The sequence below is a fragment of the Anas acuta genome, chromosome 18 (assembly GCF_963932015.1).
Source record: "Anas acuta chromosome 18, bAnaAcu1.1, whole genome shotgun sequence".
Classification (NCBI taxonomy): Eukaryota; Metazoa; Chordata; class Aves; order Anseriformes; family Anatidae; genus Anas; species Anas acuta.
In genome coordinates, this window is record NC_088996.1 from 12,877,976 (window position 1) to 12,901,292 (window position 23,317).

Here is a 23,317-nt window from a genome sequence, read left to right on the forward strand (position 1 = left end):
GGCAGTTCCTGGCAGCATCCCTGCCAGCATCGGGATGAGAGGCTTTGGGGGGTTTGAAATTGCATTTATGGGAACAGCGTGCGTTTCTGTGCTGGGTGGGTTTTGTAAGGTTCTTGCAGTGTCAGGGCACTGCTGTGCCAACCGGACCAGGTGTGTGCCCAGTCCCTTTGCTCGCCCAGGCTGGTGGGGACCCGTAGGAGGACACGGGAGAACATGGCCCCACAGCTGGTGAGATTTGTGAGCAGTCCTAATGCTGGTGCTGGGGCGTTGTGTGAAGGGCAGGGGCTGTCCTCGGGTAGCAGCGGCGCTCTTTGTGCCATAGCAGCGCACGGCGATGTGTGCGCTCCCACTCACCTCGCTCTGACTCCAGGCGCGTGCAGGAGAGGAAACTTTGCAGAAGGCAGTCAAATAACCGTATAGTTTAATATCCCTGTGATCAGGACTGACATTTATATCGTTAATTTTAAAACACTTTATTTCTTCTCTATTAAGTTAGACTCATTTCCAACAGGCTAAATAACTCTCTCTCCCTAACCGCGGGCTGGCGTTTTATCGTTTCCTTCCCTCTTTGGTTTTTGTTCCCTTTCTGGGAAGCTCGGCAAGATGGAAGGAGGAGATGGGGAGGAGCTGCCTGGCACGGTGCGTGGGTGTCTTGGGCATCCCCGCACTCCTGCAGAGCTGCGCCTGGTCGAGTCGGGTCCGTGGGTGCCTGCAGGAAGCTGCTGGGGGGGCCGGGCCCTGCTCTGCCCCACCGGGGGGTGTGAGGGCTGCGGGTGCAGGTGCCGGGTGGTGACCCCATCTCCTGCAGCATGCAGCCACATCCCTCGTGCTCCCTGAGGCGCTCGGTGCGGGGGCACGCACGGGCAGCTGGACAAAGCTCTGGTGTTGAATCCTCTGCGGGAAGCGGAGGAGCATCCCTGTGCTTTTGTGGAAAGGTGCGATGTTAGAGGAGGCAGGGATCAGAGACACCAGAAACGGGAACTTCAGCCGTCCCTTCTCACCCGTCCGCTGAGCCTGCAGGGACCTCACCTTGCAGTGGCTTCCCCCGGATTTCAGAGCCCTGCGTCAGGGCTTGCTGCCCTGGGAGGGGAGCCCGGCCCCACGTCTGTGCCGTGCAGACGGACGAGCTCGTGCTGGGCTGCGGCACGCATCGGTCACCCCCGGAGCAGGAGCCCCTCTGCGCACACCAGGTGGCTCAGGCAGCGGGGGTGGCACCGGGACAGCCCCCAGCCCATCCAGCTTGTGAGCGCAGGATGGGTTCTGAATCCAAAAGGGAAGTTTCTTCCCTCCCATCCCTCTGCCTCAGTCCTCTCTTGGCATCACCTCCTGGCTCTGCCCCCTCTGCCAGCATCAGGCTCGCACGCTGCCGTCCCCACCGGCTTCTCGTGTCCCTCCGTGCCTGCTGCCCTCGGTGCCAGGACCCCCCCAGCTGGCCCGGGCTCTGGGGTCCTCGCTGCCAGTGGGGGTGTGGGGAGGTTTTGGCCCCCTCGCGGAGCGCTCCCAGCCCCGCGGGCCGGGGTTATTAGTTATTTTTAGCAATCGATGTTATTGATGCCGCGCTAGCCGGAGGAAGCCACTGGAGGGCTGTTCTTCCAACTCATTACATTTAGAGCTGAACTATCCCCCTTTTATATAAATCCTGACACATAAAGATAAAATACACGGCTTTCCACTGAGCTGCAGCCCAGACTTGGAGATGGGCTGGTGCTGGCTCGGGGAGGGGTCCCGAGGTCTGCCCAGGACGGGCGCGCTGTGGCTGGGAGGGCCCCAAACGGACGTGCCAGGGGCACATCCCAGGGGGCCACCCCTGGGTCCAGCCCCTCACCAGGCTGGGGCAGCTCCTGCAGACTTGGCCGTGCTGCACAGCACGGGCCTCTCCTCTCCTGTCCTCTCCTCTCCTCCCAGACAAGTTGGGAGGCTCGGTGCAGCGGTGTGAGCCGTGAACGACAAGGAGCGGGCGTCAGGCTTGGAAAAATTGCCCCATATGTCAATCTGACACCTGCCAGCATCCCGTCCGTCACATCTGATGTCTGCGTTGTTGTAGGGCGCACGGTCTGTGGCACGCTGGAGCCAAGCAGCCCGGGGGTGCTGCAGGTGCCACCTCGCAGCGCTACGGGTGGTCAAAGGCTCCGTGTGCCCAGGGAACGAGCGTGGACCCCAGCGAGGGCTGGGGGAACAGGGCAGCCCCGTGCCACCAGGCTGCCCCAGGACACAGCTTCGGGCTGTCCCCAGCTCCGTGCCCACCCCAGTGTGTGGCCACAGCTCCCAGAGGGGGCTGGGGGCTCCCCCCGCCACCCCCTGCCCTCAGCACCGGGTGCTCCAGGAGGGCTCCTGCGCCCCGCGCGCACCGCGCTGCTGCTGCTTCATTAGCATTAATTCTTGGCCAATCCTTTGATTAATGCGCTGACTGGAGCAGGAGGAACCGGTGCTGAGATGAAATGTAAACCCCGTGCTCCCTTCCAGCTCGGACCCTCGCACTCGATAGAAACTCGATGCCGGGGGGGGATCGATGCTAACCCGCTCACCGCCCGGGCACGGGGCCTGCTGGAGGCAGGGGGGGGACCAGGAGGGCACTGCCAGCCTGCCCCCGAGGGGCTCTGCGCCCCCACGCACACGGGGCGAGGGCACGGGATGCCCCTGGGGGCCGAGCTCTGGTTCCGTCGGGCAGGGGGCACCCGAGCAGGCGGTGGCCCGAGGGGCTTGGGGCAGCAGAACGGCTTTGGTGTGCCCCAAGGCTGGTGTCCCCACTCCTTGGGGTGGCAGCAGCACGGCCGTGTGTCCGTCCGGAGTCCGGCACCCGCAGCCGAGCCCCAGGCAGCCCGGCACCTCTCCTGCCCAGCATCGGGGACGTTTCTTCCCGGGCACAAAGCGGAGAGCCCCCGCGTCTCCGGTTCCATCAACCCAGGGGTTGCGAGGCAGCAGCCCGGGCTCGGCGGCGAGGGCTGTTTCAATTTACTTTTGTAGTTTTTCATTTCAAGATGAAATTAAGCTACAGAGAGGAGAGGGGAAAAAAAAAAAACCCACACACAAAAAAACAAACCCACAACCTTTTTTTTTTTTTAAAGCAATGCATGAACGCATCCCTTCAGGGAAAAACACTCTTACACGGAGGTTTTCCTGCACTTTAGCTGTCCTTGGTGTCTCCGTTCTCCTGCACTTTCAAAATGCTCGCCCCTGGCCAATTCCCTCTGTTCTCTGCTTTTTTTTTTTGCTTTCTCTTTTTTTTTGGACTATTGTTTCCAGTCAATTTTCCCGTAGATCTGTATTATGATAAAAGCCTTCCCCTGCTCACCCTGCCACGTTTCGTGCCACCGTGACTCCGGCAGTGCCCCCCTGACACAGCCGGGGGGGGTCCTGGTGGTGGCCCTGTGCTCGGTGCCCCCCCGCTCTCACCTCGCTGTGCACCCAGAGCCCCCACCGGGCTCTGACCCCACCAGGACCCTGCTGGGAGCTGCCACAGCCCAGGCTGAGCCTCCTGCAGCTCCCCCGGTGCCCCCATCCCGGCCTCGCTCTGTGCCAAGCTGTGGGGCTGGGGATCGGCCACGGCCCCCCCTGGGAGCGGAGCTGCCTGCCTTGGCTGTGCCCCCCGGGTTCTCCCCGAGGAGGGGGGGCTGCGGGGCTGCTTGTGGGGTAGGAGGGAGCCGAGGATGGGAATAGTGTCTGCCCTCTAAATAAGTCATGAGGCAGGATCCCAACAGCACAATTAGAACCCTCCGTTAATGATTATTTATGGGGCTGCGAATGCTTATTTAACCTGCCTGTATTAAATATTAAACCGAATTATGGTATTTATAACCGTACAACAAGGGAGGGGTTGTGGTGTGCGGGCTGTGGGTGCCAGCCCAGCCCGGGCACAGGTGAGGGCTGTGCCTGCACGGGGGGGGCAGGAGGAGCCGCCAGCCCCCGCAGGGATCACAGGGAGCAGCTCGGTGTCCTGAGCCCACCCAGCCTATGAATTCCTTCATCCAGAGCCAAATGCTGCAGGAGAGTGCGGAGTGATGCTGGGGGCAGGGGGACGCTGCTGGGGACAACGGCACCTGCACAGGGGGGTGGCCCTGATGGGTGCTGGGGGGGCTCCTGGGGCCGGCTGGGACCTGAACCCAGCTGCCTGCAGCCCCTGCCAGGAGGTGCAGCCCCCCCAGTGCTGCAGTGATGCTGCGCTGCTGGGTTCTGCTGGCCCTGCCTGCCCCGGGGGCACCCTGGTGAGGGTGGGAGAGGAGCCCCTGGGCCCCCCGGAGAGGATGAGGAGCGCCCCGTTTGCCCCAGCAGGGCCGACGGGCTGCAATCGACGTGCCAGCCCTCTGCAGCCACCGAGGGAGAGGAGCAGGGAAATGGGCTGCTGTTAGCAGAGTCCCAGCTGAGTAAAATACCCAATTGAATTGATTTCACTTGCAATTGGGAAGTCTATTGGCGAGGCAAACTGTGTTATCAACCCGGAATGAGCTGAACGCCGCGCTCGTCTGAAGAGCGCGCTGGGGGGCTGCGCTCCCGCGGCACGGAGGGGCCCCCGCTGACCCGCCGGCTCCTCCCACCCCGTGGGGGCTTTTTGTCCCCAAAATGAGTGTGGAAAATGAAAGCAGTCGGCTGTGGATGGGGGTGCAGCATCCAGGCACCGGGTGGGCTTTAGGGAGAACGGGCGCCTCTGCCAGGTGCTCGCTCTCCATGAAACCGGGTCGGCACCCCCAGCCCTTGGGGACTCGGCACCACACGGGGGGCACGATGCTGAGTCCCAGCCCCGTCCTGCCCCACTGCTCACCCTCAGAGCCCAGCACACACGCAGATACGGGGCTGTGGGAAGCCTCCTGCCCTGTGCAGAGGCTGGGGGACAGGATCAGCCTGCTCAGGGCTGCTCGGGGAGATGAGCAGCAGCTCTGCAGATGCGAGCGCTCGGCACTTTGAGGAGCAGAGAAGCAGCCTGTGGGATTTCCAGCTGCTGAGGGCAGCTGAGAGGAGACCTGTGGCTGGATTTCTGCAAAGGTTCAATGCCGTTGTGACCACTAACAATATTTTCAGGTATGCAATCTAAGATAATGACAGGGCTAATCAAATCTCAAGCATAAGCTGTTGCTTTTGGGGTCAGGAGGGAATGTGCTGCACCTAGAGCAGCAGTGCTTAATTGCTTTTGTCTTCCCCTGAATCAAAGGAGACAGCTGGGCTTGGTGGGCCGTGGGGTCTGATGCTCAGGCCTCGCAGCTGTGTGCGGCTGGGTGTTTGCTGCTCGCTCGAATCCCGTTCCTTTATTGCACAGACATGGCTCCTATTCTGCTTGCCCTAGCAATTGCAGGAGGTAAGTGAAAAATCCCCCCGTGCTCCCAAAGACAGCGTGATTGCGGGTTCCGCAGCCTATTGCAGATAAAATGATGATTAAGGGGTCCTACCCTATAAGCAGACAACCATGTTGACCTTATTTAGGCTCCTAATCAATTTGCCCCCGGTGTGATTAATTGAGATGCTCGCCATTGATTTTCTGTGAGACAGGAGCGGCTGAGGTGGGATTCACAAGGATGCCTGCGGGGAGATCTCGGGGCTGGTGGCTGAGCCGTGCTGAGCCGTGCTGAGCCCTGTGCCAGGCTGGGAGCATCCTGGCGCTCCTCAGCTGCGGCTCCTGGGTCCTGGTGTCGAGGTTGCCAGCGTGGTTTGCTGAGGGTTCCCTCTCTTCCTCCCTCCCTTCCTTCCTTGGCACAAGGGTTGGCAGGCAGGTGGGTGATACCTGCGTGTGGCTCGTGCATCTCCTGGGGTGAGCCCATGGAGACCGCAGGCTGGCACCGGGTGGTCCCGCTGGGGCTGGTGCCGGGGGTGCCCTCCTGCAGTCCCGTGGAGCCCCGCGGAGCCGCTGGCTGTGTTTGCTGTTAACCCTCCTTCCCTGCTGATGGTTATGCAGGGTAAGTTATGTGCTGGGGGACTCGGTGCTCCGGTCAATTATTGCAGGCAGTAACGCAGCCCGCTCCTGCCATTTTTCCTTGGCAGGCTGAAGGAAGGAGCCATGAGCTCCCCGTCCCTCCCCGCACCGAACAAGGGGGGTCCCGGCACAGCGGCTCCAGAGGGGGGCACGGGGGGAGCCTCCTGCCCCAAGCATCCCCACGGGGCCGGGGGGGGGACCAGCGCCAGGGCCCCCCCGGCACAGGAGCTGCCTGCGCCTGCCAGGGTGGAAAGGCTGTGCCCAGAGCTGCGTGCGCGAGGTGAAGGACCTCCAGCACGGATGATTGGAAAGGATTTTCTGGCTAAATTGCTGAGCAGATGGATTTACCCTGGACTGGTCCTTGTGGACTCTGGAACATTTTCTCTTCTGTCACGGTTCCTTTTTATGACCTGCCATTTGCTCCAGCAAGCAAGAAGAGAGAGCTCTTGGCGTCGAGCTCCTGCTCCAGCTGCCGTTCGGGAACGCGGCGGCATCGCTGCTGGGAGCCGCGAGCTCCTTTTCAGGAACGTGGCCGGGGCCTGGCAGCAGACCCCTGGCTGCCCCCTCCCCTGCCTTGCACAGCCTGGGCTCGGGGGGTGGGAAGGGGCAGCACCCGCTGGGGCGGGAGGAGCGGGCAGCTGCCGGCTGGTGGGGGAGGACCCCGTGCCAGCCATGCAGCAGCGATTTTTATGGCAAGCCCTGAACCATTATAGGGACCACCTGGAGTGTGCACAGCTCCGTGGTGCTTCCTGCAGCCTGGTTAGGGGGCTGCTGTGCTGGGGACCCCCCCGGTTCCCCACCTCATCCCACACCCAAGCAGTGCAAGGCCCTGGGGCTGGCGCATCCCTTGTGGATGGGCAGCTCGCTCCCCACGGCTGGGATGGGCTCTGGGTGCCATGGGCTCATCCAGTGGGCAGAGGCTGGTGTGCCCTCGGTGCTGCTCACGGGTGCAGGCGGTGCCTTCCCATGGCACAGGGTGACAGGGTGACGCAGAGAGCACCCGCGGGTGTCCCCAGACCTCGCAGTGCCAGGGCAGCGGCGGTGGTGGGCTGGGGGCGAGCTCCCTGCGGCACCGCAGCCACGGCTCCGGCTCCGGGCTTGGTTTCTGTCTTTGCCTGATGGCCATCAGCTCTGCTAATTATACACAGGCTAATCATAGCCCCGGGCTGAGCAGCTTCCAGCAGCAGTGTGCTCCCTTGGCAGCTCGCTGGAGCTCTTGTCACCTCCCTTGTGCTCGGTGTCCCTCCCGGCCCTCTGTCATCCACCCCCTCTGACCGTGGATCCCTGCTACGGGGGGATCCTGTCCGAGCATCTCCCTGTGCTGCTCCCGTGGCCCGCCGTGCTCCGAGCAGTGTGACCCGTTGGTTGTCACCCAGGGGCTGGTGGCTCAGCCCTTCACAGGGTGGTGGCGGCCCTGGGCGCTCCGCTCGCTCTGCCAGTGCCGCTTCCACGCATTGATCCGGGCGGTTACTTAGGTTTCCGCTGTTCCTGTTTATGACTGATATTTCTCTTTCTTAGAAGAAGGGGAAAAAGATGACACACGATCTCCCAAAGCCTTTCCCCTTCCTCCAGCAGTGTTTCTGCCATTTACATTAAAGGCTGTAACGGATTGGAGTAAATGGAGCAGGTTTGCAATTAGTTTTCAAAGTACTTATCTCATTAAAGTAAATGAATTATTGATTTAGTGACACTCATGCTTTTAGTGAGCGGCACAGTGCCATCACCACTCTGTTCCCTGGCTCACCACGGTGGTGGCCGGCCCTCGCACGCTTGCCCCTTACGTGCACGCATGTGTGTTTGCACGCGTGTGACAGCAGGCACGTTCCCCACCCGTCCTCAGCTTCGTGGCACCGCGGAGTCGCGCTGGCAGCAGAGCCTGGGAACCTGGCACGGCTGCGCGAGGGGCACCAGGCACGGCGTGGCAGGCAGGGGCATGCATCAGGAGGGACAGGCTGGGGACCTGCACTGGTGCTGCAGGGCTGTGCCCGCTGTCCTGGCTCGCCACCGTGCCTGCAGCGCCGGATGCGTTCTCCAAGCAGCCCTTGCAGCGCCAGGGGTGGTGAGGGAGGTCGGCAGCCTGCTGGAGGTGGAGGTGCTTTGCTCTGGTGCCCAGCACGGCACGCGCAGGGCTGCCTGGTGGTGCAGGGAGCTGGTGTCAGTGCTGCCCGGCGGCTGTGCCACGTGTGGCTCCGCTGGTCAGCAGGGGAGGGTGCGAGCCTGGCGCTCGGTGCCCGGGCTGGATGCGCCCCAGCAGCGCGTGGCCGCGGGAGGGTGAAGCGCTGCGGCGAAGCCAAATGCTCGTGGCTGAACCTGGCCGCCCCTCAGCCAGCTGCTGACTCATCTCTTTTGCGCCTCTCTTTGTACAGAGATTTAATCTCTCCCGTAAGATAAAATACTCCATTAATGGGAACCTGCCTACTCAGAGCCGCCCCTCTCTCTGTTCCAGGCAGAGGGGGCCGTGCTCCCCGGCGGCCAAGAGCTGAGGCTGTCGCTTCTGGGAGCGCACCCAGCACCGCAGCCGTGGGCAGAGCTGGCCCTCAAGGGGCTGAGACGATGCCCAGCCCTGCTGTGGCCCCACGCACGCTGGGTGTGAGGCCAGGCACTCCAGGAGTGTTCTTCCCTTGCTGTTGCGTCCCTGTGTCTGACGTCTGGGCTGGGACAAGAAGGAGTGGGAGGATGCCAGCAGGGTGAGCCACGAATGTCAGGCTCCTCTTGCGGTGCCTCAGTGCTGCTTTCCTGGCGGATTTCACGGGCGCTGTCTGCGTGGGAAGCTCTTCCTCCTCCTCTGAGGGGCAGCAGCGTCTGAGGGAGGCAGCAGCAGTCCTGCAGGAGCTGCAGCCGTCGAGCACGCAGGCAGACGGCAGGAGGTGCCAGGGGAATAAGCAGAAGTTGCAGGAAGAATTTCGGGTCAGAGGTCCACAGCAGGTTCTCAGGCAGGTGTTTTGGTAACTGGAGTCAGCACTGGGACGCTTGCAGGGGCCGTGCTGAGCACACCCCCCCCAGGTCGCACCGTCCCCTCCCTCAGCTGAAGGGCTCCGTTTGTCCCTTGCCAAAGGGGATGTTTCTCCACGAGCGGGCTCTCCGGGTTGTTCAGCATCACCTGCCCTCAGCCAGCCCACGTCCTGCAGCGCAGAGCACGTGCCTGAGCTCCGGAGGAGCCTGCAGCTGGAGCTGAAGGTCAGCGCCGTGCCAGGGCCCCTGCCTGTCCCTGGGAACGAGCGGCCAGGGCTGTGCCAGCTCCGTGTGCCAGCCAGCTCGGCTCAGCAAAGCAGAACGCGTCTGCTCCGTCCTGGCGAGAGGCATCTGGTTCCAGTATTTGGGGAGAGGCTGCAGGAGAAGGAACAACACGGAGGCTTTGCCGCTGTCCGCCAAGAAGTGACTGCACTTTTTGGATTGGAGCCGTCGGTTTGGGGACTCTCCCAAACGGTTACTCAGCCCTAAAGCCGTCCTGGTGCCGTGGCTCCTGCAACAAAGCCGCGGGGACCTGCCCGGGGTCAGTGCGGCACTGTTGGTATCACATCAGCAGACAGGAGACCCCGGGGTGCTGGGGTACCTTGGTGGCTGCTCTGAAGGTCGAAGCATTTCTCCAGCATCCTTTATTCCCCTGCTAAAGCTGAAGCCCGCTGCCAGCCCTCGCCACAGGGATGCCTGCGTGGCTTCGGGCTCTTCCAGCCTTGCCTTGCCTGTGGGCTCAGGACGGAGCCAGGCGGAGCTGTGGGGACAGGGAGGGATGAGCTCCTCGCCAGGTCCCCCGCCAGACCCGGGGCTCTTCCAGGCGCTGCTTGCACATCTCCCCCTGCAGCCCTTGGCCTGGGCTGGCCACCCAGCTGGGAACGCTGCGGGGAGCTGGCGGTGCCCCCTCGGCACACGGGGCAGCACCTGCGGGCGCTGCTGGGAACGGGGCATTTCATCTTTCTGAGTTTAAAAAAAAAAAATCTCCTCATTTAATTAAAAGTGTTGACATTGTGCCTGGCCATCCCGCCCGCCAGAGAACGTGGTTATAAATTAAACATTAAACCTTTAATGGCCCATAAAGAAATATTCGCTGCTGCTTATGTATATAGGGGATATAAATAGAGAGGGCTGCTGGGGGAGGGGCAGGATATTATTTTTCCTCAGCCAAATAATCTTTGCTAATGAATTTAATTAAAAGAAAAATTAATTTAGGATTTTTGGTGGAGGGAAGGGGGGTCAAAACATACTGTGGAAAACTCCTACTGAGAAGTTTCCTGGAGAAGCCAAAGAGGCCTGGCGGCAGGGTGTCCCCTGCTGCAGGAACGGGGACCCCCCTCGGCTCCGAGAGGTTTTAGCTGGGTTGGGTTTTGGGGATGGGCTGCCCCATGCTGGGCTCCCCTCGTTTGGATACGCTGCTGCGCCTGCTCCTCTCCTCCCGTGGTGAATGCAGCAGGACAGATTCTGGCGGAGCAGCCCGGTCCCTGCGGTGCTCGGGGCCACCTGGGATCTGTGCCGGGCTGGTGCCGGGCTCCGTGAGCTCCCCAGCAGGCGAGCGCAGCGCATCCCGGCTGCGGGGGCCCCAGGCTGGTTGTGTGGAATTTCTCAGAAGGCGCCTTCCTTGGGAAATGTGTTTGGGAAATGAGATTTTACCCATCACCGTGCTTCCCCGAGGAGAGCGAGCGTCCTTCAATTATTCATCGCCAAACAGGCTGCCTGAGTTCCCAGCACACCCGGACCTGCTCCTGGAAGGGGACCGCGCTCCGGAGCTGTCTGCTCCCCGCTTTGCCATCTCCTGCCTTCCTCGCCCAGGGATCCTCGTGAGCGTTTGCTTGGAGGAGCCGAGGAAGGAGAGCTGAGCACGAGGCAGGGAGCGCAGGAGCAGGGTGCCTGTGGTGATGCGGGGATGTCGTCGTCCTGCTGCTGGGGACCGGGAGCTTCCCACGAACTTCCCCAGGCGCACACCTCCGCGCGCTGCGGCTGGAAGACCCTCGGAGCCTGGAAAACACGTCTAGCTGGGCTAGAGCTTTCTGGAGGGTTTTTATCATAAGAGCACTAATGGAAGTCAGCACCAGCCTAATGAGCTGTGTTCCTCCATGAATCTGATTCATTGAGGCAGGAATTACCATAATTGATTATCCTGCTGTGCGGCTAAGAGCGGTGTTTGCTAACACAAGTGCCTGGGAACCGGCTCCGCGCTCCCAGCGCTGCCACCACGCCGGGGCTGTGCCCTGGGGTCGGCCGTGGCCCAGCTCCCGCACGGCTCCGGCGGCGTTGGCTGCACTGGGCTGGCCGGGGAGCGGCGCCCATGGGTGCACGGGAGGCCCCAGCAGAGCCACAGCTCCGGTGAGACGAGTGGAGGTGTCCGAGTGTCTGCAGGGAGAGGCTGCAGGACTCGGCACCTCGAGATCCCCAAAGAAGCAGTTAGCAAACAGAAGCAACCCTCATTTACTCTTTAAAAAAAAAAATAAAATCCCGTGATGTATAAGCTGCTCTCATTATTTTTGAGGGTCTGACATGATTTATGAACATTCGGGTTGGCAATGTTGCAAAAGCCAATTAGTTGAAGTGCAGCTTTCAGGAAGTTTTCTTTGAAACTCGGCGCTGGTCTCCAAGAAGTACCCGGAGCTGGGACGGCGGTGCCGGAGCTGCGCCCTGCAGGGACCCCGGGGGCAGGACGGGCACTGCGGGGGGCACGAACGGGGGCGTCCTTGGGTGCGTGCGGTGGCTGCGCCCTACCCGGGGCTGCCAGGCACCCAGCAGAGCCAAGCCAGGGGCTGTGCTCTCAGGTTCCCAGGACCTGGCAAAATGCCCGCAGGAGCTGGAGGCAGGAGCTGGAGGCACCTCGCAGGGGCTGCCCCACACCGGGTGCCGCGTCCCGGGCAGCATCGGGGCAGGTTTCCCAGGGCTCCCAGGGAGACAATGCTCGTGGTCATACTTGGATTCTAAAAATTTTGCCAGTCAATGAGCAAATAGCATTGACCGTAAGCAGGTTAGCGATAATGATCATTGATTTTAATTCTTCCTCCTCTTTCTTGTCTTTTCTTAGAGAGCCCAGCGCGAGCACCGCAGGAGGAGCTTGGCTGAATAAAAGGTACGGAGACGTCCGCTCCTGCCGAGCCGGGCAGAGATGGGGCTTCGTGGCTCGGGCAGCTGCCCCAGGGCCTGAGCCCAGCGCCCCCCCAGCACCCCCAGTGTCCATGCCAGGGCAGCCCCGAGGGAAGCAGGGGTCGGGTGGTGGAAACCTGCATGTCCGGGGCTGTGCGGGGCAGGCGGGTGGGCACGGAGCCACGGCCCCACGGCCGGGGGGGTGGCACAGCGGCTGCCCACTCGCTGCGCGGGGCCCCAGTCACAGTGGGTCCCCCCCCGGGCACCGACCCCGCAGCCGAGCCCCCGCGCAGCGTGGCGTGAGTGGAGTGAGTCCGGGCGAGGAGGGCGGGCGGCCGGCACGGCCGGGGCTGCGGTGTCTGTGAGCTGTCCGTGTGTGCTGACGTTGCTGTCTGTCTGTCTGTGCTCTGTGCGCCTCCCGGGACGCCTGCTGAGGGGCTGCGTCCTCACCCAGGGTGATGCCAGCCCCGGGGTGGGGGCCCTTGCTCGCAGCGTCCTGCAGCCCACGGTGTCCCTGCTGGGTGGTGACGGTGGAGGAGGGACGTGCGGGGGGAGTGCTGCAGGCATTGCCACCAGCAGGACGAGGACAGTGGCCGGCTGGGAGGGGGTCGTAGTCCAAAAGGACCTGGAGACCCCCTGAGCAAAGTGGAACGGTTTTCCTTGGATGAGGGGTGCCGAGGTTGGTGGGGGGAGGCTGGAGGCTGAGCAGCAGCCGTGGGGCAGGGGCTCTGCCGTGTGTGCCCGGGACAATTTCTCTGCGATGTATTCCCCAAGCTGAAGCAAGAGCTTTGCTCCTCCCAGGTGCCCAGCTGCGTGCAGGGGCCGCTGGAGAACCTCCAGTGCCAGCTCCTCTCTGCTCCCCTGTCCCCAGCCCCTGGTGCAGGGACGTGCAGGGAGCCCTGTTTGGGTGGAAAAGGGGGAAGCGAGTTGTCCGGGTGCGTGGTGACGTGGGCTGTTTGCAAAGGAGCCCGCAGGGCGAAGGGAGAGATGGAAACGGGGCTGGGAACAGCTGGCAGAGGAGGGGGAGCAGCGCCGGGAGCAGCACTGGCTGGGTGCAGGGCAGCAGAGCCGCTCCGCAGGGCTGGGCTGGGCGATGCTGCTCCCGGCTGGCTGCTGATGGGGTGCCCTGCCCAGCGCCCCCCTTGCTGGATCCCAGCTCTCAGGGTGATGAGGGAGGTTTTATTCGGTTCGCCTCATGATGCTGCAGTGAGGCTCTGCCCCAGGAGCGGAGCGCCCTGCCCCGCTCCCCATGCAGGCAGCGTGCCCCACGGCGGCACGGGGTCCGGCCGTGCCCCCAGCCCCGGCCAGGAGCCAGCTCGCAGGGTGCAGGGCAGGGGGGAGGGTTTTGATCACCAAGATATAAGAGGGAGCGGGAAGCCCCCCGCCCCTGCTGCCTGCAGTGGTGGCTCCTCTGCTTTATCACCCTCTCCCGGTTCTGAATTATTGAGAGTGTTGCTTTCTTTTATTGCTGTGCTGGAGGAGAAATGCCTCAGCCCGGCTCTGCTTTGAATATGATTATGGGGCTGGAGATGTCAGAGCCAGCAGGGCCCCAGAGACCAATCTGCCACCCCTCTTGCTCCTTTGCCTTCCCTTCCTCTTATTTATTCCCCTGCTGCTGCGCCTGGCTCAGCGCACGCGGTCCCTTTGCTCTCCTTGGCAGCGGTGCCCCGCGAGGGCACAGATTTAGTGGCTGGCGAGCGGCGCTGCCCTGCTGTGCCCGCTGCTGTGCTGGCCCACGGGGGGCAGGTTTGTGTGCCCCAAGGGCTGCAGGCAGGACAGGGGGGGTGTCCCCCCCGTCACCACTCACGCTGACCCCCATGGGACCCCAGCCCATCCTGCGCTCCCCTCCCTCAGCTCCCACTGGGGACCCTGCAGGCTTCATCCCGGGGTCCGTGGGGATGCTCCGCGGGGTGCCCAGGCTGTGATGCAGGGGACAGGTTCCCCCCCTGCCCAGGCAGCCCCCGGCGAGGGTCCTGGTGCCAATGGGGGTCCCGGTGCTGTGCTGCCCGCAGGCAGGTGCCGGGAGCTGGCTGGCACCTCGCAGGTTAATTGTGAGCGCGGCCGATTCCCTTATTGACAGGGCAGCCTGGAAAACGCTGAGGCAGGACAGACCTGCTCCGAGTGGCAGCCAGAGCCCACGCTGCTCCCGCCAGCACACGCACTCCTGCTGCTGCCCGGACCCCTGCCCGGACCCCCGCTGCAGCCTCCCCATTGCACGCTCACCCTTCCCTCGCGCTTAAAGACGCCAGCGAGGATTTATTTTTTATTCCTTCCTCTCCCGTTTTTTTTTTCTGGATGATGAACTAAGTCCCCACTGGGCTGCCTGTGGCTGCTGCCCACCCGGGCACCCTTCCCGTGGTCCCGGGCTCGAGGCAGCCCCGTGGCAGCATGTTGGACGCTGGCACCCGGCTCTGAAGCGCACGGCAGCCTGTGGCGAGCAACCTCACCGTGCCGGGGAGGGGGTGAGAGCGCAGGGCACGCGGCGGTGCTGGCCCTCGGTGCCAGCCCTGGAGGCTGGAGCTGGACAGAGAGCGCCCGAGGGGAGAGAGCCCACTGAGGAGCGGCGCCCGGAGCAGCCCCCGGCCCTCCTGCTGATCCCGCGGAGCCCCGCAGCCTCCCGACATGATGATGTATTTTTGGGTAGGTACCACTGCCCCACCTGGGCACTGCCCGTCCCTCTTTGCTGGGGTTTTGCTCGGGGTTTGGGTTGCTCCCTGACGTTGTCGCTTCCCGGCAGCGCCGCTTGCCAAGGAAATCGTCCCTCCTCTGGCGATGCTGCAGGCAGGGCCCAGCACCGGGGAGGACGGGGCCATGGAGGGGCCGGGCAGGGCTCCCTGCCTCCGCACTGCGGCCTCGTCCCTGCTCAGGAGCAAAGGCCAAACCCAGCCCCTGTCCTGCTGCTGCCTCCCAGCCAGCTGGCCATGGGCAGCAGCCCCCTCGCCCAGTCCCCATCCAGCGTGGGGTGGCCACGGGCTGCCCAGAATAATCCCTCTCTCCCCTGGTGCCCTCTCCAGGCACGGGGTCAGAGCTTTGGCCAGCAGCACCAGTGCCTTCCAGCTCCTCGCTCCCGCTCCCAGCTCCTCAGCAGCCCTGCTCCCGGCCAGACCCAGCCGAGCTGCTGGGAACCGGGGCAGTGCCGGCCCCTCGGGGATTACAGGCTCCCAGTGAGCTGCAGGCAGCGGGGAGCTGCAGTCCCCTGGATTAGGGAGCAAGGAGCCGAGAGGATAGAGCGGGATGAAGGGAGGACGCAGGGGAAAGGAGCTTACGGGGAAGGGGAGGATAATGCGGGTTCATTGTTTCTGGGGGAAGCAGCTTGCAGGCGTAAGGTGCTTTGTCATTTGAGATCTTGGTGCAGCCGCCTTTCCCCGCTGGTCAGGAGCCCGTGGGGGCTCGCAGCTTTTCCTGCCAAAGCGTTAATTCTGCCCAGGGACTTAACGAGCTGGAGCAGCTTTGGAAGCAAACTGCTTGCTGGAGTTTCTGCTTGCAGCTCTGCGGGTGTTGCGTGGCTTCGTGGAGCTGGGGCAGGGCTGGGGGCAGCACCTGGCTGTTTGTCCCTGCAGGAGCTCAAAGCGCAGCTCCCTGGGACACGCTGGTGGTGCAGAGCGGTGCTCGGGGCTCTCATCCCCATCCCACGCCGTGCCAGCAGCATCGTGCAGCGCACGGGGCACCCCCGGTGAGCCAGAGCAGGCGGCTGCTTCGCTCCTCGGGCAGCACCTGAGCATCGTCCCTCGGCACCGCCGGTGTCCCCCCATCGCCAGCGTGGGAGGGCGGAGGGCTCGGTGCCGCTGCACGGCGGGAGCGGGGCCGCTGCCGGGAGCACTGCGGGAGCTCTGCGGTGGCAGCCGGCAGCGGGTGGCTCGGTAATCGACACTGCAACAGGCTGAGATGCCAAAGCAAAATGTCTTCAAATTAGTAGTAATTGCAGGAGAAATAAAGAGCATGTGGGGCGAGTGGAAGGAAGGTTCTATAAATATTATGATTTTTAAAGTTTGCCCTGGAGTCCTAGAGACTGTTTAAACGCTAATATCCTGTCTGTGCATTTAAAAAGCCTTATAATGAGGATTGAGTGTCTGCTTCCAGAGCACCTCCTGCCTCGCGGTCCCACGCAGCCCACGTCACCTGGCTGCCGCTGGTGTCCCAGCCTGGGCTGCCCGGTGCCCAGCACCGCTCGGTGCCGCCTGTGCCCCTGCTCTTGCCCTTTGCCAGGGCCCTTTTGGCCCCCGGCAGCCTGCGCCCACCCACCCGGTGTTTGAGCTGGAGCCCCAGGTGCCGGCCCTGCGTGCAGCACTGCGCCTGGTCAGAGGTGTGTGCGCTCTTGGGAACCCATCATGAGGCAGCAGGGCTGATGGCAAGGAAGGGGGAAGCTCTGGGAGCTCAGTGTTTTGGGGTCCCCGGGTCTGCAGGTGCTTGTTCCTCGTGGTGCTTCGCCCGGCTGTACCTGCCGCAGCCCCGGCTGGTGCTGCCCACCCGGCCTGGAGCTGGAGGTGCTCGGCAGCAGCTGTTCTGCCACGGTTCTGCCGCCTGCACGTTAATTCTCATTAAATCCGGGGAGCCTAATTGCCTTTTCATGTAAATATTTTGTCAAGTGAAAGGGCTTTAGGAAGGGCTGTGCTGATTGAAGGAGAGAAGCCAGGCTTTCTCACGGGCGCGGTGGCAAGCCTGTTCCTGCCCTGCCTCATTAAAAGCCTGAGCTGTGCCCCCGCGCGAGCGGCCGCGCATCCCACGGTGAGCCCGGAGCTGGGCGCACGGCCGGCCACGAGCACAGCGGCTGCGTCTGGTGTCCCCAGGCTCCCGGGGAGCTGCCGGCCCTCCTGCCAGGAGGGCAGCACCCAGGCTCCCGGGGAGCTGGGAGGGAAGCACCCGGGGTGTAAATATCCCAAATTCCCGCTGTGCTTCCCCAGCCACGCTGCCCCAGCCTCCAGTGACACCCAGGCGGGGCTGCGGGCTCTGCACTGGGAGCCAGCACCGCGCATCTCACGGGGTGGCTGCAAAACCCAGGCTCTGTTTTGTGGAAAGCACCAAGGTCCCTGACTTCTCTTCCATGTCGGATGAGGGACAGGGGAGGGGACAACACAAGGGGCAGAGGGACACCACAGGATGCCACCCCTGCTCATGGCAGCACCCAGCCACCCCCCGCTCTGCCCAGCTCCGGCAGCTCGGAGCAGATGGAGGAGCTTCTCCAGCTCCCCCCCCCCCCTTCCTTCTCCCCCTCTTCGCAATGGGTGAGCAAAGTTTTAGCAGGAAGATATTTTTCCCCAGTTCCCATTAAACTTTCATGTGCTTTCTCTGCATTTCTGCTGCTCTCCCAGCTGCTACCGCTGCTGTCCCCGGCAGCTGCCGCTGGTCACAGCCCCCCCTTACCTGCCGAGGTCACGTTTGGGTGCTGGGGACATTGCCACCCCCGCCTGGGGGCCGTGACCTCGCCGAGCTGCTGTGACGGGTGGGAGGGAGGTGGGAGCCTGGAGCAGGGGCTGGTATCTGGGTCAGCGGCTGGCAGTGCGCTGGGAGCGGTGCAGCGCCGAGATTCGCAGTAAAATTTCCGCCTTGTTTTTGGAGTTTAGAGCAGGCGGGGGCTTCATCAACCCCCTGAGAGCCAGCGGCGTCAGAGGAGGAGGAGGAAGGAGCGTGGGGAAGACGGGAAGGAGGTTTAATTGGTTGCAGAGGAGGCTGGTCCAGGTGTCCCCGCAGAGCAGTGCTGGACCCGGGAGTCCCGCGCGGCAGCGAGCGCCACGTCCCGCAGAGCGTTCGCCGCGCGCCTTCCCTGCCTCTGCGCGCTTGGGTGCCGCCGTGTTCCCCCTCCCCGGCAGCTTGCTGGAGCAAACTCCTCCTCCTCGATCTGCTCTTGCTGTCTGTGATTTGGCTGCGAAGCCCTGGGGGGCTTGGTGCGGGGTGAGCCTCCCAGGGCTGCGTCCTCGCTGCGCTCGCCTGCTGCCGGCACCCCGCGAAGCCGCCGCTGCGCAGTCCTGCGCAAGCCTCGTCCCCAGCCCTGCTGCCGTGCTGAGACGTGCACGTGCTCGCTGCTGTGCCCCTGGCCGTGGCCATCAGGGTTTCCCTGCCGAGGAGACTCCAGCTTGCAGCCTCCTGCCGGGGCTCACCACGGGCTGGGGCTGCCGTCTCCTGGGGAGATGCTCAGGACCTGCAGTCCCCCCGGTTCCCGGGTGCGGCAGAGCTGTCCGAGCTCCCCTCTGACACAGGGAAGGCCACTGGGGACCTCAAGTCTGGTGGCTTCCCCCAGGACAGCCAGTTCCCTGGGCTCCCGTGGGCTGGGGTATGTGCCCCAGCGTCCTGCCTGCGCTCCCCCCCAGCGGGGCTGGTCCATGATGGCCGGATCGGATTCCGATCCGCCTGCGGTTGATTTAAGCCACAGCTGTCTTTCAGGGCTGGAGCAATAAACCAGCGATCCATAGATGTCTGTAGGAGGCAGGCAGCGTGCTGGGGCTTGGGGCAGCCCCTGGGCTGTTGCTCAGGGGCCGGGCTTTAGGGTTCAGTGCGAGCAGAGCCAGCCAGGCTGCACAGCAAGAGATGGCGATGCTGAAGCAGGAGAAAGTGCTTTGGTTTGTGCTGCTGCCAGTCCTGGGTGCTCTGCGCTGGCTTTGCTGTCCCTGTAAGCCCTGACGCTGCCCTGCAGCAGAGGGGCTGGAGTAGCCTGGGGAGAGCTTGGGCCGGGTGCATGCTTGGCGATGGGGTGGAGGCGGCCAGGGCGCAAGGCAGGGACCTTCCTGCGGTGGTGCTGAGCCCCTGGCATGTGGTGCTCCTGCCTCTCACCTCTGTCAGTCCCTTCCCCTGCCCTGGTCCATGTGCAGCTTCGGTCGCTCCCTGAGGCCACCCCAGCAGGTGCCTGGGACCTTCCCCTCGCCCCAGCACTGGCTTTGGAGCTCCCCTTGCTTCACAGCAGCTCAGATCCATCAGCGCCTTCATCTTAATCGCCTTATGTCTATGACTAACTACTAATGAGCTTTTAATTAATGAATGCCTTGGCTTGGGGGCACTCCGGAGCGGGTGGAAGGAGAGGACCAGACGTGTGCCCTGCTCCTGGGCTGCTGCCTGGGCTCTGCTCGCAGGCTGAGCACCCGGAGCCCTCCGGCCCCCACTGCGCCTCCGCCGGCCCGCAGCCCCTCCTGAGCAGCAGCCCCGGGCCCCAAATGTGCTGGTGGGGTGCGAGGGAGCCCCACTGAACACTGGACACTTGAAGCCCCCTGGGACATCCAGCCCACCTGTGGCTGTGCACTGTGTCCCCAGCAGGTCTGCGAGCTGCCGTGTCATCCCTCTGCTGGAGGGGGTGTGGGAGGGCGTCCTGCTGAGCACTGCAGCATTTAGAGCCAGGATTTCCTCTTCCATCCCTGAGCGGGTGATGTGCTGGGCTCAGGGCTTGCTATCAGGGGGAGCCCAGATGGCCCTGGGCAGGCTCTCGGCATGCAGCAGGTCTGAGGGGTGCCCGGGTGCTCCGGGCAATGTGTGGGGCACCCCCATCACCAGACAGAGGTGCTGGGCCACTGCGCGGGGCCAGCTGCACACTCACCAGGGCAGAGCTCTGAGCTGGGCTCGTGGGGATGTGACAGCCCTGCTCTAGGTGACAGGACAGCCCATTTTCTGCCTGGGTCAGGTTTTCGCACGGGAAGGGATTGGAGCTGGGCACAGAGTCCTGGCCGCGCATCTCCCAGGAGCGGCAGCACCGCTCCTCGGGCACCTCGCAGCCAGTCCCTGCTGCCGGCCAGCTCCCAGCCGAGGGCAGCCCGTGAACCCCAAGGAGCAGCCCAAGGGGTTTTGCTTTCCCAGTGGGCAGGGAGCCTCCATGGCTCAGAGCGCTCTCAGGCTTGCAGCCCTCCCAGCCTGGGGTCTGCCGCTCGGCTCCGGCGCTTCGCTGGGCTCTGAACCAGTGGCCGAGGCCACTCCTGTCCTGGTGCCGCGTTGTTCTCCCTCTTCCAGAAAACAAAACCAAGGAGCCCTCAAGGGTTCATTTAAAATAAATAAAAAATGAAAATAGTGCTGATTTGAAGGAAAGCCAGCCCCATCCTGTGCATGGGAGCGCATCGCCAACCCATCCCCGAAGGGCAGAGAGAAAGATGTGCTTAGAACTGCAGCCCTGTGCAACTTCTGCCTTTGATCATATATCTTACATGTGCCCTTTGCTTTCCCTCGTCTGATATTTATTAGGTTTAATTTTACTGGGACGCGGCTCTAAGTGAGACAGATGGAACGGGGTCTGTGTGCCTGGTGAACACATCTTAATTAAACAGATAAATAAACTTTCCTTCCAGGAGACTTGAGTTTCGGAGGGGTTCCTTTGGGGCTGCAGCTCCGCGGGGCTGGGCAGCTCTGGCCGGGGCTCCCCTCTTGGTGGGCACCTGACCTCAGGCACAGCCCTGGTGCTGAGCGGGACCCAAGCGTGGCCGTGCCACCAGCGGGGGCTGCAGCACGGCGTCCCTCAGCAGGGTGAGGGAAAGTGGCCGCTGGTGGCAGGGGACGTGTCCCCACCCCAGAGCTGGCAGTGGTTTGGCACAGCCCTGCTATGCTCATGTCCCAGGGGGGCTACCTGCTGCTGGGGGGGTCTCTGCAGCCAGGCAGGCATTGGTGATGGCCAGAGGAGGGAGAGAGGAGACGCGAACTCCTCAGCTCCTGGAGCTGTGCCTGGTTCCACCGCTGCTGTGGGATTTTGCCTCATGCGCAGGAGCACCGAGGTAGCCACTGCTGGGGAGGAAGAGGAGAGCTGAGATGGGAAATTTTGGTGAATTCCTGCTGTGACAGTGGTGCAGAGGGGTCCTGGCAGCAGGTGCTGTGGTGTGCAGCCCAATGGGGACAGGGACGGGGACGGGGATGGGGATGGGGATGGGGATGGGGATGGGGATGGGGACGGGGACGGGCACCCTGCCCCACACTGCTCTGTGCTGCCTCGCAGGGGAGCGTCACCTCTCCTCGCCCCCTCGGCTGCAGCCAGCCCGTGCTGTTCCCGCTGGCTCGGGACGGTGCCAGGCTCACTTCACCGCGCTGCCACCGGCCAGGAGCGCGTTTGAGTCACCCTGCCCGGAGCCAGGATCCGGCGAGGGGAGGAAGGGCAGATTACCTCATCCTGGAGCCGGCGCTCCCCAGTGCGCACCTCACGTGGTTCGCTTGGTTGGACGCTGCAACCAGAGAGTGCCGGGCCGTGCCCTTCCCTTTGCACCTCTGCATAAGAGCAGTGCAGGAGCCACACCACAGCCTGGCCCTGGGCCTTTGGAGGCACCCGTCTGTTCATGCAGGGCGTCCCTCGCCCCGTGCCGGGGTGCACAGGGGTGCCTGGTGGGACCGTTCCCCACGGCTGCACCAGGGGCTGTGGGGGACAAATTCCTCCTACCCCTTGCAAAGCTGCCCTGGTCACTGCGAGAACATGGCCCCATGGCTGCAGGGCTCTGGAGAAGGGGAGCCAGAGGCGAGCAGGGAGCTGGGGGCTGAGCACTGCGCCGGGCTCCTTCGTGGACCCTTGGGACTGGAGGGCGAGTGGCTGTGGTGGGACAGGGGAGCTGCAGAGGGTGCGAGCAGCGGCCCGAGGCTGCTGGTGGCCGTGGGTGTTGCTGCCCGGCTTCTTTCAGTTCCTGACAGCGAGGGGTGATGGTGGAGAAAACCCTCCCCAGCCTGGGGTCTGCTCCCCGATTTCTCGGCTCGCGTCCCCTTGGCAGCGCGTTGTCCCCAGCAGCAGGACCCCACAGGGGGGGCTGGGACCCCCCTGGCCCCCAGCCAGTCGTTCAGGACGGCTTTTCCTGGAGCAGTTTGTTTCCACGGGGTTCTGCTGGGGGGCTCTGGGGTGGCCACGGAATGAATACGCCTCGTCTGTTGAGTATCTGCAGCAGAACCTGGAAGCGCTGCGAGTGTACCAGGACACTGCAGCATGTCGCTATGTCTAGGGATACTGTGGAAAATCCCAGCCTCCAAATAGGGCTGCTCGTGTGCTGGAGGCTCCGGAGGAGACAGAGCATCAGCAGCTGCTGGCACAGACCTGCCTTTGTGCATCGCGTTTGGCCAAGATGGAAACTGAACCGAACCCAGGTTGCCTCTCCCACCCAGCCCCGCACAAAGCCCTGCCGGCTGCAACGGGGCCCGGAGCCGCCCCCGGGACCCCTGCGCCCAGCCCGGCGGCTCGGGGGGCACCGGCTGGGAACGGGACCCCCGGGAGCGCACAGGCGGGTGCACGGCCCGGCAGCCCCCCTATCGCCACGGCCGCCCCCCTATCGCCACGGCCGTCCCCCTATCGCCGTGGCCACCCCCATATCGCCGTAGCCACCCCCCTATCGCGGTGACCGCCGCGACAGAGGTGCGCATGGAGCTGCCCCCGCGCGCCCCAGCCCCGAGCCGCCCGTGCAGGGCGGGGGGCGCGGGGCGGCCCCGGCCCGGAGAGGGTGGGTTTTGGGCAATGGGGATGGAGGAGGGGGGGGTGTCGGTGCCGGGGGTCCTCCCGCCGGGGGGGGGGGGGGGGGCTGCGGGCTCCGCGCGTGCCCGTCCGTGTCTGCGTGTGTGTGCCCGGAGAGCGTGGTGCGTGTGCCCGGCCCCTCGGCAGCCCCCGGGGCGGCGCCCGCAGCCCCCCGGGAGCTCCCCTCGCGTCCTGCCGAGCCCCGGGGGGGTGTGTGGGGGTGTGTGGGGGGGTGTGTGGGGGGGGGGCCCGGCTCTGCCCGCAGCCCCCCCCCCTCCCATCAGCTCCCTCCGCCCCCCCCCCTCCCCGCAGCAGCATCGCGCGTGCCCGGGGCTGGGAAGCGGCTGCGAGGCGGCGGCAGCGGAGGGGTTAAGTGCGGGATCAGCTGTTCTCATGTCATTACGGATTCTCTTCATTTTATACAGAGCTCTGTTTGATGTCTGAATGCACAGGGGACTCCCCCTCCTCCTCCAACTCCCACCCCTTTTATTTCACTCCCTCGCCCTCTCCCTGCCTCCTCCCCTTCCTTTCTCTCCCCCTTCTCCTCTCTCTCTCACACGCACACCCTTTGCAGACCGCTCCTTCAGTGCCAGCGTCTAATGGCACCGAAGTAAATAGCCCAGCATTGTTCCTTCAGTGTAAGAGCAGAGCGGGGCCAGCCTTCCTCAGATGAATTCCTCCTAAATAGCGCCCGAGGGGGACGGGAGGGGACGGAAGAGGAGGGGGAGAGCCAGAGGGGAGAGCCAGGAAGACAGAGGATAAGCAGTGTGTAGAAGAGGACGAAAACTGCGAGCAGCTTCACGGCTACCTGTCAACACATGCTGTGCTCCATGGCTAACTCGGGCTGCCTCCTTGTCTCCAACTCAGGCATGCTTCCTCACTCTCTCCCCTGTCCTCCAGCCTTCCTCTACCTCCAACAGGTAAGTGACCCTCTTCTGGGAATTTTTTTGCGTTCGGTTCACACGTGCTTTCTCCGA

The 23,317-nt window shown here is 63.7% G+C and overlaps 1 protein-coding gene across 16 annotated transcripts in view; it reads left to right on the forward strand.

Annotated features, from left to right (window-relative positions):
* RBFOX3 (RNA binding fox-1 homolog 3) overlaps positions 1 to 23,317 on the forward strand; it is a 165,026-nt gene that overhangs the window by 118,627 nt on the left and 23,082 nt on the right. For 11 of the 16 annotated variants that reach the window (XM_068654683.1, XM_068654687.1, XM_068654684.1 and 8 more), the window contains exons 3-4: positions 11,901 to 11,945; positions 22,915 to 23,260. In XM_068654683.1, coding sequence (XP_068510784.1) covers positions 23,159 to 23,260 — 102 coding nt within the window. In that variant the 5' untranslated portion in view covers positions 11,901 to 11,945; positions 22,915 to 23,158. Of the gene's footprint in view, positions 1 to 11,900; positions 11,946 to 14,267; positions 14,600 to 22,765; positions 23,261 to 23,317 lie in introns of those variants that run through there. The other 5 variants (XM_068654698.1, XM_068654696.1, XM_068654682.1 and 2 more) reach the window with 4 other exon arrangements.